The sequence below is a fragment of the Aythya marila genome (assembly GCF_965140915.1).
Source record: "Aythya marila genome assembly, chromosome: 2".
Lineage (NCBI taxonomy): Eukaryota > Metazoa > Chordata > Aves > Anseriformes > Anatidae > Aythya > Aythya marila.
Window position 1 is genome coordinate 95,916,085 of NC_139043.1, and position 17,483 is coordinate 95,933,567.

The window sequence follows — 17,483 nt, forward strand, 5'->3', positions numbered from 1 at the left end:
GGTAGTCCAACATGAAGCTTGGGGAAGGGAAGAGGTGAAACTCTAAGGCACTGACTTCACTTCATTTAAACTATCCATATCCTTAACTGTAACTGTGACTTCTTTCAGCTGTTCACTTATTTATTCTAATCTCAGATTCTTTTCTCCCACCACAATCTGTTGAGAATACAAAAAGCCAGATCTTTTATGATGGTGGTTAATCTATAATTACACAAGTATCAGAAGAAAATGGAATTCATCTCCTTAAGCAACGCAGAGAGTAGAAGAGCTTATACAGAGCAACAATGGTTGCTTAACAACAGAAGCATTAAGAATCTTCCTTTTATTGGCAACATTTTAACATGCTTTTTTAATAAAAATCATCCCCCATTCATAGAGTTGAGCAATGTTTTGCTCTTTTCCTGGAGATATATATCAGAAAGGACAGGCTTGTGTTTGTATACTAGCTACTATAATAATAACTAGCTGCTATAATAATAACGAAGACATTCGTTACATTACTCTTAAAATCACATATGGCAATGCTTTCACTGTGAGTATTTTTATTCTCCTATTCAAAATTACAAGTTAGCAAGCTGACAAGGGTGAAGCAAAGACCAATCAGAAGTGGCCTAAATTTCTGTTCAAGAGTTTGAAAAATGTCATGCTTTTCCTTTTCAGTAAAGAATTTTAAATCCAGGGAGTTATTTCATCCACTGATCTTCCTTGCATAAAAAATAATAATTAGGAAATCACAGAAGTCTCACCAAAAAAAGCAAGCAGTGTAGTCAGAACTGCAGACATGATGGCCTTCATATATACTCATATATATCTCATATATACTCAATCTCAGAAACAAGAAATGAGGCAGAAGGGCTGCATACGAAGTACCTCATCAGAGACAGAAATAGTCTGGTGTTCCTCGCCACATTCATCAATATTCCTTTCTGCAAGAACTCAGCCCCACGAGACCGTTCAAACTCTTCTGAGTAAAGTTTAGTGTGTTGCAAACTACTAGCAGGAGCACATATAGTATTAATAAGTGCCCAAACTGGAAACCTCATTAAGGAGTAAGCTTGAGTAAGGAGTGTATAATTAGTCCCCATCATCTTTAAACTAATTTCCTCTATGTACTTGGTGAAGATACCATTTGGAAAAGTGGCCATATTGACAGCCCCAGGAAGAGACTGTCTACAGAGGCAGTGCAAGTTTCCTCATGCTGCCTTGCCAATATGGCTCACGGGGAGAAATAGCTCCTGGGGACAGTGAGAATCATGGTTGCAAGCCTCATCTGCACAACAAAAACACCCCAGTAGCTTAGGAAAGACATCAGCAAAATGCACAGCTAAAGCTGATTTGAGAAGTGCACAAATGAATAGAGTTTTACTCAATGTTGCAGAAACCAGAGATTTTGCTAAAAACCTTCTCACCTTTCTGGATTTTAGAGTTGGGCCATGATTCTACCATCTCATAGCCCAGCCTTGGTCTTTTTCTGGACTAGCTATACACAACATCTTTCTTAACCTCCCTGAAGAGAAATTCGCCTTGCACCACAGTCCACTGAATCTTACTGTAAATGGGGCAAGTTTCTGTCCCAACAGAAGTAAAAATCTGTTTTTTTCTTAGAGTTGATCATCCTGCATTTTTCTACCTTTCTAGTCAAATAGCCCCAAAGGTTCCCAGATATCTCAGCATTTTTCCTGACAGGATGCTTATTCTCTTCCATATTTCCTCCTAGCTCCCTGTCAAACAGTTCTGAAGATGGCATGCAAACAGGTCTAGTAGCAGTGAAGATGGTAAGACAACTGAAAAACCAACAGTGAGTTCTTTTTACGAAAATTCCTACTGAAGAGCAAGAAAACTGCCTGAATAAAGATACAACTGAGTTCAGGATTAGATGCAGTGTTTGGTATATTTGTTTCTGTCATTGAAAGAAACTGTGTGACCCAGAAGAAATATTACAGAAATTGGGAACCATGAAAATGAAGAGGAATACAATCACACGGTTATCTGCAACTGTAGGTACATAATACTTATGTGTTTCAGACTACCTATGAACTTCAGTTCCTGTAGATGTTAGAGCACATATAATATGAGGACACTTTCACATGATCTCTAAAGATTATTATAGGAGTAATAATGCTGCTAACATCTTCTTACCTTCTGAAAACTAAGCAACATGCTAAGAAATCCTGAATTATTCATTAGTTTCAGAGCCTCAGTCCATGATGGCTTCACACCTGGGCGCTCTTGATCAGGTGTTACCGAGTCTATTTTTCTTTGGAATAAAAGTAGCACACAATCCATAATTCGCATTATCAAGTGAGGAGGTTTACCCAGCTTGCGAACAGTTGCAATGTCAGAAGGCTTTATTGTCTGAAAAAATAGGGAACAAAATAGTAGTTTATTTAAGCCATCACATAATGGTAGAGAAAGATAGTTGGGGGGACTGCATATTTAAGAAAACTGCTGCAGTTTTGCAGGTCCCCCAGAAGCAGTACTGCAGAAAGCTAGTACCACTAAATGACCCACTTTATTACCTGATAGTAGAGGAGATACTGTTCATCTTACCTCTCCACTGCCTCAATTTTTATTTTTTTTTTTCCTACAAGGATTAACAGGTCACTGCCAGTCCTTTCACTTTATTTTAGTTTTTCAAATCAGAAGTATAAACCACAATATTCCACAAACAGCAATAGCTAACTACATGTACATTCAGAATATTCAATTCTGACCTGCAGGGCTGCCTCTGCTTCTTCCAATGCAGGCCTTGCAGCTTCAAGTTTCTCTTCTGCTGCTGCTTTATCAATGGCAATGTCATCCACAATGGCCTGAGCTTTGTCTTTTACCTTTTGCACTTGCATTTTCACCTTTTCAGCAGCTTGGGCTTTCATTGTTACTTCCAATAAAACTTCATCAGCTTTTCTTGAAGCCACTGCCAAATCTTTCTCCTTCATCACCAACTCTTTGGAAAGCTGATTTACTGAAATCTCAGCTTCCATCAGTTTTGCAAGACCTGAGTAGAATAAACTCTATTTTAGTAATATGAAGACATGAGAGAGAAATCTCAGCGAAGTGATCTAGATACTTAAAATAGGTCACTCGGATTCATATTTAGGAACCCCAGTGAGTGATCCCATTTGTTGAACACCAAAATTAAGCAGGGATAATATTTATTCACTATTTAAAGTAAATTGTTTTTCATTTTATGGGTAGAAGTCTTCAGTATCTGTTACTTAATCCTTTGTTTATATTCAGGAGGAAATTCTTCACTCAGAGTGGTGAGGCACTGGAATAGGTTGCTCAGGGAAGTTATGGATGCCCCACATCCACAACTTGAAAGTGAGCTCACAATTTAAATTCGTAAGCTAACTCTCTAGGTATGTAAGAATCTACACTTTTACATTCTTTTATTCAAAATCTTCTCAAATAAAAAAAAAAAAAAAAAACAACAACAACAACAACAACAACAAAACAACAACTAACACAACAAAAAATTACAGTACCTGTTCTCATACGTTCAGACAAGCTTCCAACATTGGCAAACTTATCTTCATAAATAGTTTTGTAGCCTCCAATGAAGGACAGGTAAGATTTTGGAGTCACAAATGTTCGGCGCCTGTATCGTTCAAAGTATTCAACACATTTTTCAGCTACAATGTCTTGAAATGTTCCCATGGTGTTAACAACACTTTGTTTCACTTCATCTGTGCACTCGATATGGTAGGAAGCTAAAAAATGCTGTGCAACTGCTACAAGAGCATCTTTAGGCCAGCATTGGAACCAGTCCATGGTACAGCCTGAAATCAGACCTGGAAATTTGAGTGCACGAGTTCTGAATTTTTCCCCAACGGGAGAAAAGCAAAGAACCACATGTAAGTTATTTCGAACTCGAGTAAGAAAGTAATCATAAAGATTTTCACCAGTGGGAGTACGCCTTGGGTACTCCTTCTTCATTGCTGGTATCAAGTCTTGCGTGATTTCACCTATTTCATCTCGTGCAAAAAGATTTGAGACTTCACCTGAAGCCAAAACATTGTTCATGTACTCAAGAAAAGATTCATCTCTGATTTCGTTGTCTGTGAATATAAAGACAATGCCCTTTCCTTTTTGCCCAGCAGTGCGGTACAAGATTTTCAGATCATCCATGAGGTTACTGGTGGCATATGTTCTGAGATAGAAAAGGATTAAAGAAAGAACAAAAATGAAAGGTCATTCTAAGAAATATCTATCATCTGGCTCAGTTTACTTAAGCAAGACAAAAATCTACATATGATATTAATACTGTATCTCCTGCTTTCATTTTTCAGGTTTCTTTCTTAAATATTTTCCAAAAGTAAATGATCAGTTCCATAAATCATGGGAGATGAGCTGAAATCAACAGAATAATATGCTGGGGGGAAAAAAAATGGTAAGAGTAATACTATGTTTAATGTATGCACGATATTACTTTGCATCTCTACAATTTGTAGACTGAAGCTCCTTATTAGAACTGAAGGTTAGAGTGGCTGGATTAAGTTGTCAAGTATACTCTGCTGCCTGTAGCCATTACATAAATACAGCTGTATTATCTTTTGAAGATATTCATATCAAGTTAAATTAAGTCACTAAGAGACAAGAATAACCACTACTGAAGTTTTTACTGCGTTATTTGGTTTAACTGAAATCAAAGGATGTGTTTGAACATTATCACTTGAGCTGATAAACTCCACTGTGAATGGGAACTATGACTGGTTCATTCATTATGCCTCTTGTAGCTGGTGCATACATATATGTATGATTCTGATAAAGTCCATGCAAATTCAGCTACAGTTTTCAGATTATGCAGTATCAGATGAAGCAAAGTAAGGTTACTAAAATGGCAGATTTTGTCCATTGTGTACTTAGACTATTACATTGCTGAATTTAGGAAGCTGGGGTTTTTTTGGAAAGTTTCTTATTTCCAAGAGTCTCTTCAAAGCTACAAGTAATACTTGCAATACACACAACCCATTATTCAGTATTTGAAAACGACACAGTTTTGAAATTAAATATGCCATACAGAAAGTCTCCCACTGCTCTTGTAGCTCCATCTTAACACTGCTCTACAAATACCCCTAATGTAAGCACTGCAGAACTTGTACAACAATCTCACTGTTCAGTTTGCAAGTGTCAGCTACGGTTATTACAGTGATTTGTGGTATTCTGATAAGAACATGAATTTCTCCGCTGAGTCAGAATAGCAGCCCATCTAGCTCAATATTCGTAATGCTGGCAACGAGAAATGCTACTTGGAGAGAATACGAGCCAGGATCCACTCTTCGCTGCCCATTCCTCTCCTCCCCTCTCCACTCCATATTTACAGCCATTGTATTAGGAACATTAGGAATGTCCATCTCTTTCCTCCAGTATCCATTTTTAAACCTGCTTCCTCCACAGACTCCTGTGGCAAGTTACAAAAGATGACTATTTACTTTGTAAATACATGCTTTCAGCTACTTGCTTTTAGCCCACCTCTAGATAGTTTCAGCAAATGAATTTTTTCTAACCTATTCTGTGACTCTAAGCTTTTTTTCTTTTCCTCCTTTATTTCATTCTTTCCCTCTGCCTCTGGGACACAGAAAAAGGCCTTGATATGTCTTTCTTTCTCTTCCCCCTCAGCAGAAACCTCATAAAAATGTTCAAAGACCTGATACATCTCTCTCAGGAAGATTTTTCAGTGTGTCAAGTAGTTTTCAGAGTCAAAACACGCTGACAGCCCTGTAAACCCTATGCCAAAAGATAAACAGGTGGAAGGCAGTAGTTACTCCCAGTCACTTCAGAAAGGTTTAAATGAACACCTTCCAGACAATTAAGTGACAATGCTGACAAAGCATTGCAGAGATCTCTTACAATGCTCTTGTCAGGAATGACAGAGACCTTTTAAAAACAACATGCAGAGAATAAAGACAGAAAACAAGAAAACTCTATTATACAGGGTTCAAATTAAGAATAAATAAATAAATAAGTGTCCCTCTTTCCTCCCCAGTTTCTACAAATTACTAAATTCCAGTACTACCCACTATTAAGCTGTTGGTGACAGTTGCAATCATACTTTCTGGGAACATAAGCATCTACAGCAAAAGTCATTATTTTCCCCAGTCATCAGTATTTGGTTACCACACACAATACACCAGTATATTATTCCATGTTATATTTAGTGCAAAATGGGAAAAGTTAAACAGAGGAAGAAAGTGTCTCAGAAAGAGTGGTCAGGCATTGGAATAGGTTGCCCAGGGAAGTGGTGGAGTCACCGTCCCTGGGGGTTGTTCAAGGAAAAGTTGGACCTGGTGCTTAGGGACATGGTTTAGTGGGTGATATTGGTTGTAGGATGATGGATCTTGGAGGTCTCTTCCAACCTTAATGATTGTGATTCTATGATAATTTAGTGGGACTTCACGAGGATCCATTGCGGACTCAAATGCTGAAGGAAAGAAAGACTTCTTGTCAATGGTACAAAGGTAGAAAAATAAAGACCCAGGATCTGTCATCTACAGATTGTGCATTTGCATAGGTGCTTTTGGTTGAAAATGTAGTTTACAAGGAGGGATCAAATGTTTGACAGGTTTGCATTGCTTTAAGTTGCTTGTTTGCCATTCATTTCTATAGCAAATGTCTATCTATGTACACTGCGTTATGTTACCTTGTTAAAGTAATCTGAAAGCTCTCATATCCAGCAATATATGATGCTAGTCTGGTCAGACTCTGTTTTCCAGATCCACCCACACCCACCAACAATGCATTTCCTTGTGGAGTACGAATAATCCGTGATATTTTAATCAAGTGGGTGATTGCATCCTGTGTATTGAGAGAAAGAAAGAAAAGAAAAAAAGAAAAAAGGATGAACAGCCATAAAAATAATATTCATCTTGAAAACATCACTGAGCAACTGATTTTCAACAGCTAGAGGCTTCTCTGGAGCCTATGCCAAAGACTCACTCTTGTACTCATCAAAATCAAGAGATTTCCCCTGGACTTCCATGGCCAGCAGACCTAGCCCAAGAGAAATGTCCCTGTATCGAACTCATATGACACAATGTCATATGCAGTATTTGTACTAAGCAGAGCTGAGTGCATGCCTCTTTAGTGGACTGAAGGAAAACTAGAAAGGAAGAGGATTAACACCATCCTCCAACTTTTTAGCTGAGCTATTTATAGTCTCTCCAAGTAGGTTGCCGAAAGTACAATACGAGTACACTACAGAAATTTCTTATTCAACTGTCGTATTTATCTTAGAGAACTAAGTCTAAAGATGAAAAAAAAGAAGCATGTACCAAGGCACCTTTAAGGAGGTGACTTCTAGAGATGCCAGATGACATTCATAATGTGTACTGTAGAAACAAATGAGTTATGCTTTGGATTATGCAAGCCAAGAGAAAGAAAAGATGGAGAACTGCAAAGAGATGGAATAATTTGTGGAAGCGAAGGCAGGTGGGAGACAGAAGCATGACTTTATAGATCTTATTTGTAAACTTCACTGGAAACAGGGCTTGCAATTCTGGCTATCTCCAAATATAATCTGATGGAAAAACTGTAAGATCCATACATCAGTAAAAGCTAAGGACCAGGTGGGTTTTGTATTTATATAATTAAAAGCACTAATACCTTGAAAAATACTAAATCCATCTTTGATCCTCTGATGGTCTCATTGTACTGTTGCATGAACATTTGCAGTCTTTCAGCCAAATAATCCAAAGATGGGATAGGCTCATAAATTTTAGGAGCCTTCAAATCTATATCATCAGGTTCATCTCCAGTAGCTTCAGGGGCATCACGCAAAAAATCCGCAAAGTATAATTCTGTGGATCCATTTTCAAATAGATTTTGGCCATGTTCTGCAGCAGCAATCTACAACAATACATTAAGGATTGCTTTAGTCATAAAACATTTCACCAACCTCTTTCTGTGGCAAATACTTTAATATTATTTGCCTACCTTTTTCATCATATCTTCAAACCAGTCTTTATCACTTTGGCTGGTGAACCTGTCTGCAATAACACGTCTGCATTCGTGCTGGAACAAGGCTACCAAAACACTGATGCTCTGGCAGACTTCAGAAGTAACTGTAAGTATTCCTTGCCAAATGCGGCTAAGGTCTCGTAAATTAAAGATGTAATGAAATTTAGCAGGAGTTGGTAACATCTAGAAAAGAATGTCATAATTTATATTCAAATAAGTACTAAATATTTCCTATCTAGACTTAAGCGAATACTGCATATTTTCAACATCAATGTCACATTAAAGCAGAAACGCATGCTTGTCATTTAAAAAGCAAAGTTAAAAATGAAGAAATGACAGTAGCAATGATGATGTCTTTAATTTCACAATTAACATCCTTCTTGTAGTGAGGGTCCCAAGCTGAACACAGTACTCAAGGTGCGACCTCACCAGCGTCATGCACAAGGGGACAATCACTTCCCTAGTCCTGCTGGCCACACTGTTTCTGATGCAGTCCAGGATGCCATTGGCACACTGCTGGCTTGTGTTCAGCCAGCAGTTGACCAGCACCCCCATATCCTTTTCTGTCAGGCAACTTTCCAAGCACTCTTCCCCCTCTCTGCATGGGGTTGTCATGACACATCTGCAGGACCTGGCATTTGGCCTTTTTGAATATCATGCAGCTGGACTCGCCCCATCCATCTGGCCCATCCAGATCCCTCTGCAGGGCTTTCCTGTCCCCAGGCAGATCAACGGTCCCTCCTGGCTTGGCATTGTCCACAAACTTACTGAGAGTGGATTCCTTCAGCCAGATCACTGATAAAATTGTCGCACAAAACTGTCCCCAGTACTGAGTCCTGGGGATTGCCACCAGTGACTGGCCACCAACTGCATTGAACTCCATTCACTGTGACTTTGAGCCTGGCCATCCAGCCAGTTCTTCAGCTAGCAAGCTGTACACCTGCCCAAGCCATGAGCAGCCAGTTTCTTCAGGAGAATACTGTGGGAAACTGTCAAATGTTAGTAAAATCCTGCTAAACAACATCACAGCCTTTTCCTCATATATGAAGCAGGTCATCTTGTAGAAGGAGACTGGGTTAGTCAGGCAGGATCTGCCTTTCATAAACCTATCCTGGTTGCTTCTGATCACTCAGTTGTCCCATATGTGCCATGTGATGACGTTCAAGATGATCTGCTCCATAACCTTCTGTGGCACCAAGGACAGGATGACAGGCCTGTAATTCCTTGGATTCTCCTTCCTGCCCTTCTTGTAGATTGGAGTCAAATTACCTAACCTCTGGTCAACTGGGACCTCACTGGATAGGCAGAAATGCTAGTAAATTATTGAAACTGGCTTGGCAATCTGTCAGGTCTTTAAATTTTCTCATAATCCCAAACATCTTTATAGAAGAATCCTACACAGCTTTTAATTTACGGTTCCTTATGCCCTTGACATTTTCTCAACCAGAAGACCTCTAAATGTTCTCATCAGCTATGTTTGTTATTTTATACTTACATGATACATTTCTTACATTAACTACGTGTTTAGTCAACTAACTAGGTACTTGTAGCAAAAAAATCAGAATGGAAGCATTAGACAGAAGTTATAGCAATAGGTCACGACTTCACAATATGAAGAATGAACACACAAAACAGTACAAAAGCCCAGATCTTGCTCTTTTGTCATGGTCTGATGTTTCAAAGACTTTGCAGCAGATGTAACATTACCTTTGCTTTTGTTGTTTGCCAGACTTTTCGAGCTGTAGATACTAATGCTGAAGCCAGTCTACATATTTCTTCAGGGAAACCTCGTTGTTCACAGAAATAGCCTTCAGCAACTGTTCGAAATATTTTATCAATAGATGAACTGGAAGGCAGTGTGCAGTTGTAGATTGTGAAATGGCGTTTCAGGCGCTGTGGGATGTCATTCCGACCTCCCCCAGGGTGAATCATAGCAGCTACAAACTGGATGTCAACCACATTTGTAAATTCACCTGGCTTCTCCAAATTGTAGAAACCCTTCTGTTCCATCAGCTGCCTTACAATCTCATTGGTGATCTAGTTTTCCCACCCCGAAAAAAGAAACAGAGCAGTTAAGTATTTCAGGATTCTCAACTTAATAATTAAATAAGTAAATAAATAAAAGAGGAAATATCAAGTATAACAAATCAATAGACAGAAGGAAAGACATTTTCTGTCTCTCTTAATCTCAGATATTCCGCTGAGCACTTCAGCAATTTATAAAGCCATGCAAAATGGTACCAAGAGTCTTGATGCAGTGGACTGGCTGCATCTAAGTTTTGGGTGCCAAATAGATGAGTGACAAAGAATGGTTAGTTTAGCACAAAGCACAGTCACACATCCACTTGTATAGAGGCAGCAACAGAGCAGGATTACAGAGCTACACTAGAATGAAGAATATGACTTTTCCTCAGCAGTAATTTTTTTAAACTTAAGTCAACCTTTCAGAGTACAGGTCTATAAAGTATTCATTTATGAATACCTCCAAGCAGCTCACTAGACTTGGATGTCAACTGTGGCATTAGATTTCACCTAATAATAACTGTACTTTAAAGCACAGAGTGGACAGAAGGAAAGAATTTCCATTGGCTTCCTGGATTTGCATGCTTCCTTTCCCAGACTGGTTCTGAGTGCAGAGAGTTTGTAAATTCTGTGGGCTCTGCATGTAACCAAAACAAAAGACTCAGAATTTACAATGCTTGCACCAAATGGCTTGATGCTGGCCCTAATCTTTTGGCACTCGCAGCTTATCACTCACAATAAACCTGGCTTGGGCAAAGTGCTTTTAGTAGACATCCTTGATCCAGTCAATGTTACAAAATTTTTTCCGAAACTTTGTCAATTTTGTAACCCACAGGTCAACACTTCCAACAGCAATAATGGTAAAACCACCAATTCCCAAATGTCAACATGTTCCTTTTACCTGATCACCCCATTCGTTAATCACAGGCATGTTGATGTCATCAATAAAGACAGTCATTTTCTTCCCTGCTGGAGGACCATAAGTGGTGCCCATTCTTTTGTCTACGTAACTTTCTATGCTTCTTTGGAACATATTTGGCAGAGTTGCGGAAGAAAAGTTCAGACGCTTGTTCAAGTGAACATCAGGATCATACTTGCTCATATAATCCTGTAAGATAAACCAATTTTAAGTAAAATGAACTGGTAACTCCAGATGAATTCAACTGACAGGAGACACAGACGTCCAGCTGCCCTGCAAAAATCAGACATCTACGAAATCTTAGTCTTGCTAGTAACTTTAAAATGCCAAACAGCAGTTTATTTAAAGTAAATATACTGTCTCCCACATGAAATTCAAACTCTCAGTTAATGTTTTGTATAAAGTTTCTAAATATTAAAATTCATAAGCTTTTAACAGACTTACTTTAACAAATAGACATATGACAACTCAGGATGCAAATAAACTTTCCATTAGTAAATGCTGTGGTTTTTGTTTTTTGTTTGTTTGTTTGTTTTGTTTGTTTTTTTGTGTTTTTTTTTTTTTTTTTCTAAACTCAATCTATTAATGGTGATCTGTTACAGCAGTCTTCAAGGAACAAGTGAAAAAGAAATCCTTTTTCAAATTTACACTATTTCCGTACCTTACATCTAAAGCAATGCAAGGGAACAGTAGTGTAAAATGAAACCCAGCTACACCAAATTTACTGCTATTTATCTTTTCTTAATGAAGACAGGAGTCCTTGGGTTTTATGAATGCATACAATTCCCACTGCCATTGCTTATGCCCTAAAACAACAGAGTTCCATTTTTCATATTTAATGTGCTTTTATACTGGAACAAAAAAGAAAAAGAAAAAAAAGTAACCCTGGAGTGACACCAAGACATACATATATAGCAAAGCAAATGTTTTGTTTAGCAAGAATCCTGGGACATAAAATAGTATTAAAAATTCCAGATTTCCAACATTATTTCTTTTAAAGGTTCCATTCTTCCACTGTGATGACGAAATTTAATATAATTAAAGTTCTTATCTTTATAACAGAGCTGACTAGAAATGCTTAGTACATCAGAAAAATAAGTCCTTATCATTGTTGATTAAGCATCCAAGGTCAATGCACCACAACCATGAATACAAAACCACTTAAAACACACATTTGTGTTTTATTAATTACAGCATTTCAGAGTCTTTACATGGTAACGTTAATATACACAGAACATAAATGAGAAACATCTTTGAAAAAGAAGAGTTTATTTACTGAGATTATTTCAGTTCGTTTGCTATCAGATTCTAGATGCAATATTCAACTCTATCACACCAGCTTCAAGTTAAAATCAGGTGGTTATTTTGGCAATGCAAGAATTAAAAACACAGAGAGTGTCTTAAAAAATAAAAAAAGCTTTCCAGTGTAAGGTCTTTGTTTTAATATATACTGATGCCCTACTCAACCCTGCAGATTACTACCTGAAGTGATCGACAATAAAACCTTTTCAGTTTTTCATGAAAGCAGATGCCTGTATCTGGAAATTTCTTCTCCACAAGGTATAGCAAAGTACAATTCTACAGAAGGTGACAGCAAAAAGGGACAGTTGTAGAGGCAGTTAACTTGCAGTCTTAACCTTAAACGAGGTCAAATATCCACTGGCACTTTTTGACACTATGCTCCCCTGTGTAAGGAACATACCCTCCTCCATAGAATAGACATGGGGTAAGCAACTCCCAAGAATCAGCTCCAATTATTTTTAGGGACAGGAATGGCAGCTGAAGGCTCGAGGTTGCCAGTATCTGGCCAAAATCCAGTATGTAGAATATCGAGACCACCATCCAGACCCCGCCTCTTCACTCTGCTAAAATAGTTCTCCAGCTGGTGCCAGGAACAGAAGCTGACATTACACCGGCATGCATGTTGGCATCAACAGCTGAACTGAAAAAGTCATATTAATGGCTACTGGCATTGGTACAACTCACTTTATGTCAGGACTCAGAAAGCACATTCTTGGGGGACACAAAATGGATCCAGATTTTAAGAAAGCCAAAGGTCACTTTAGGTCAGCGTTCTTCAAATATTTTCAATTTCCAGATCTCTACAGATCCTGCAGTAAGAGGTACAGATGCCTGCATGGTAAATTCAGCTGTCCTAACAGAAGATCAGCTTTATGTAGCTATCTTTCATTGATGAAAAGGTATACATATTCCCCTGAAAATCATAAAAACCACACTGAAAACCATTAAACTTAGACTTTTAAAATAAGGGATGCCAGGTTTGGTATGAGATTTGTGTTTTCTCATCTTTTTGTTTATCGGCTCCTCTGTAGCAAGTTATTAGTTTTCATATGTGTCACAAGATTAACTGGCACCATTTAGCAATATGGAAAATATGTTAATTTAGTAGTAATCTTGTTATTATTTTACTTCACAGAAAGAACAATGTCATTTTCGGTGAAGGAACTAAAAGAGCAGATAATAAACACTAATTTTACCCTCTGAAAAATTACCCAGAGTAAAGAAGGAAGTTCTTTATTTCTCTCCAGTTTGACCTGTGAAGAATGTCTATGCAAAAAGTGTGTACAAAAGATCCACTCACATGTGCCACCACTGAAAAAGCACAAGGAAATTAAAAAATCCTCCAAGAATCAACATTACCTTATCAAAATCTCCAGTTTGACTTCTCCAAAAGAAGAGAAAGCAGATGAAAGAGCATTTATCACATAATCTTGCAACCACGGTTAGCGAAGTTTAAAAGAACTCTCTAACCCTCTAGACTAAAGTATAGATACTTATGGTTTTTTGCTTGTAGGCCATGTACGTATTGCCTAAAGGACTCAGTGAGAATGCTATTATGTAACAGAAAGACAAATCAAACTCTTTTACTTCCATTCAACCATTTGTGACGTCAATTATTTTTATTACAGTGTTATCATACAAATATATTTTTTGGTTTTCCATTCCACCTACCTTAATCATAACTGTTTTTGCTGTTCCCTGTTCCCCAATCAGCAAAACAGCTTTTCCTTGCTTCATGATGGTGTGCATTAGAAAGTCTGTTCGTACACTGTCTACATTTGGAACTAGAATGGAAGTATATTCCAGTACTGAATCTTTAGGGTAAATATATTCAGGGACCTGCATAAGAAAGATATGGAAAAGTCTGAGGTTTTCTACATGACCTCACAGGCACTTTGCATCAAACACAAAAACAAATGCACTGTACATGAGCAAAACATTTCTTCCTGAAAGCCAAGCATCCATATATAACCACACGGTACCTTGCTAAGCTTTTCTAAAAAGGTGTTAGACTAACAGGATATTTTCACTTCACTATTCTCCAGCACATGAAGATACATGAAGATAGCCTTTCCTTGCTGGGAGATCTTAAACACTAGGGTGACAGACAGCAGACAAAGCTAAGGTAACTCTTTTGTTTCACTTCCAAAGCTATTTCAAATGTATGTTCCCATTCTCTGAAAACAGGTATTTATGGAGAAAAGAAAGAAAAAGAAAAAACAAAACAAAACAAAACAAAAAACTTTCACAAAGGAAACTCTTTGAACATTTGGTAGGGCTGATCTTCTTAACTGAATTATGGAGGGCTTTAAACGATAAAATAATATGCCTCTTACCAAATACGTCTATCTTTTATACTCATTGAGAAAGCTTAGCATGTCCCAACATACTAACCTTCTTTGACCAGTGCTCCCACTGGCCACATGAATTAATTACAAATTCAAACATGGTTTCTTCTCCACTCACAGCTGGAAGTTCCTTCACTGCAGAGTGCTTCCGTAGGAACAGCTCCATTTTCAGCCTGTCATCCAGTTCCAAAAGTGCTCCAAAAGACCACATTACAGCAAAAATGAACAAGCGAGCAATATGTTCCTCACTGAGCTGTTTCTCATCTCGGTCTGACAATAAACCCTGCAAACAGATGCAACATGTGACTACTGCCTTGCTAGAACAACATCCTAGCACAAATAACAGAATAAAAGATAGAAAAAGTGATGTCAAATCTACCTGTAGAAGGTCAATAGCTTGTTTGATGTACATGCATTCTAAAACTGGCATTTTTGGTGTCACAGAGGAGAAAACAAAATTGATCATATCCTGAAAAGGAAAGGCATCACTTAAGGAATCTGTTTCCTTGTTTCAGTGGTATGATTTATTCTTAGACATAAACAATTTCTTAATTTCAACTATGTTCTCAGCTCTCTTAACAATAAAATTTTACCCCATTTCTGGAATTACAGCTACTCAGACAGACCACAGAATTTTGCTAACAATAATATATATTTTTTAAAAAGTTGATTTACCACAGTCAGCAGAATTATTTGTATAAGCTACATACAGCAATTTTATAAAGAGCAATTTGAAGGCTGCTTTTCAGCTACATCAAGGATCTGCCATTTGTGCTCTCCACTGGAGATTTTAATCTACCATTGCCATTTTTGTAGTGGGAAGATAAAAGCACTCAAACTGCTGTAATGATGCGTATATAATGCATGACCTCACCACTATACATTTCTATCTGATCTGTTCTGACTGAACCATAACGTACCTATCCTTCTTGAAACTAGCACTCTCAGTTTTATGTAGAGCCATGACAGGATCCAAAGGGAATTTTATAACTGATGTAAGCGTAACCCAGACTTTTCTCAGATTATTCCATAGAGGTTGCTACCATGTCTGCCTTTGTCAAGTATTCTGAAACATCTTTAGCAAAGTTGCAATTTGATGTAAAGTTCACTCTGAGATTTGCCGCACAGAACTATTCTGAAATACCAGTTACTATCTACATGCAAACAGTGTGGAAGATTCAGTTCTAAAGACCTTTAAAACTTGGACCTAAATCTCTCTGAGATTCAGCTTCTTCATCTGTAAAATAGGCTAGATATCTCAGAGGGTACTACAGATTGTTTAATAATTGGTTTGAGATGCTCAGAATAAAGATATTTCATAAGTCAAAGTATTCTGTTCTTTCAAGAGCTCAGTTTTCACCAGAAACAGTTTTACGCTACTTACAATTCCAATGAGGTTTGTGTAACTCTTGTTCTTTGAGCTTATGCATTAAAAAAGAAGCCTCAGGTCCATATATGCTAATACTTCATTACCAATATTTTGAAAACAATACATGACAGACAGAAGGATGCAAGTTCTAAAGAGCAATTAGCATGAATTAGCTGCTTATTGGGGTATTTTGTTTGGATGAGGTACTAGAAAAATTAGTTGAGCCATGGCCAATAAGCAAAAACTGTGATGAATTTGGATCAGGAACTGCAAAATGAAATATCTGAAAATGGTATCCCACCAATACTCCCACCATTACTGTGGAACTCACTGGTCTGTAGAATGCTCTTTAGAGCAAGAAGTAGGAAACGTACTCTAAAGGGTTAGACAAGCACAAGCACAATTAAATTATGCCAAGTTATTAATATTTGTAACAGTCATTTAAGCATCATCGTTTAAATATTAAAGCCAGGCAACTCTTTGGATTATATTTTCAACTCTATGCTCCAGAGGTAATGGCAGCCTTCACCCAAATGAAATTAGAGTGAGATCTGATATGGGAAAATATGTCACATCTGTCTACTCTGCTGTTTTTAGGACATCTCTGAAGTGTCCAGAATATGTCACTAAAGGATCCAGAACATCAGATTGAAAAAAAAAAAAAAAAAAAAAAAAAAGTGTGATCTAATTAAAAAATTACATTTTGGGGGGTTTTGTTTTTTGTTTGTTTGTTTCCATTTGAAAAGTACACAGGTGTGTTGACACTCATGTTCCTAACATAACATACGACACTTATTTGAGCTTCATACTTTGCAGGCAAACTAAATAACACCACTCAGGTAATTATTTTAATTCAATTCTTTGAAAATGTCTTGGATAATTATTCCCATCAACTAAGCAGTTTTATTGATTACAGGTAGCAGCACCAATCACAGATTAAAATAAAAAAAAAATAATAATAAAATAAATAAAAAAAAAGGCAGTATAGCTTTTAAACATAAGAGAGTAGAGACTTTGGAAGGGGATGGAAGTTTACTTAAAATCACCCTATGATTTTAATTATTTTAATCAATGATTGAAATCATTCCCAAGCATGAAATGTTACTGAGAAGAAAGAACTGAGAAAGGAAGGGTAAAAGTCCAACCCTGCAGTAACCATTTAAAAAAAAAAATCCCATGAAAACAGAAAGAACTCAAAGATAAACCTGACTTAAAGTAAGGTTTGGGTTTTTCTTCTGTTTTGTTATATGTGTTGTGTGTGAGTTGTTGTTTGTTTTTTTTTTTAATTTATCCCTGTCTTTTGGACTGTCTCCTGTCTTTTATATAAAAACTGATGACTTGTAAGAGTATTTGCACTGTACTTGAAAAGAATAAATAAATTATTTCCACTGATTCACAAGTATTGTTCTCTGCCACTTTCTTCTACATTATTGCTACTTGCTGTGCCTTCATTAATGCTGATTTTGACTATATATATGCTTTCAGTGACAAATGCTATTTTTATTACCATAAATAATCAATGTTTCTTTTAAGCAAATTGGAATTACTGTAGCAAGTGTCTTCTGTT

At 37.3% G+C, this 17,483-nt stretch overlaps 1 protein-coding gene across 1 annotated transcript in view; it reads right to left on the bottom strand.

Moving 5' to 3' along the window:
- LOC309875709 (dynein axonemal heavy chain 5-like) overlaps positions 1–17,483 on the bottom strand; it is a gene marked incomplete at both ends in the record, with an annotated part of 145,765 nt that overhangs the window by 59,365 nt on the left and 68,917 nt on the right. The window contains 11 exons of the mRNA XM_082755382.1: positions 2,140–2,355; positions 2,715–2,995; positions 3,486–4,150; positions 6,641–6,795; positions 7,603–7,845; positions 7,933–8,139; positions 9,664–9,993; positions 10,880–11,086; positions 13,871–14,038; positions 14,594–14,830; positions 14,927–15,016. Of these exons, the coding sequence (XP_082611508.1) occupies positions 2,140–2,355; positions 2,715–2,995; positions 3,486–4,150; positions 6,641–6,795; positions 7,603–7,845; positions 7,933–8,139; positions 9,664–9,993; positions 10,880–11,086; positions 13,871–14,038; positions 14,594–14,830; positions 14,927–15,016 (2,799 nt within the window). The remainder of the gene's footprint in view (positions 1–2,139; positions 2,356–2,714; positions 2,996–3,485; positions 4,151–6,640; positions 6,796–7,602; positions 7,846–7,932; positions 8,140–9,663; positions 9,994–10,879; positions 11,087–13,870; positions 14,039–14,593; positions 14,831–14,926; positions 15,017–17,483) is intronic.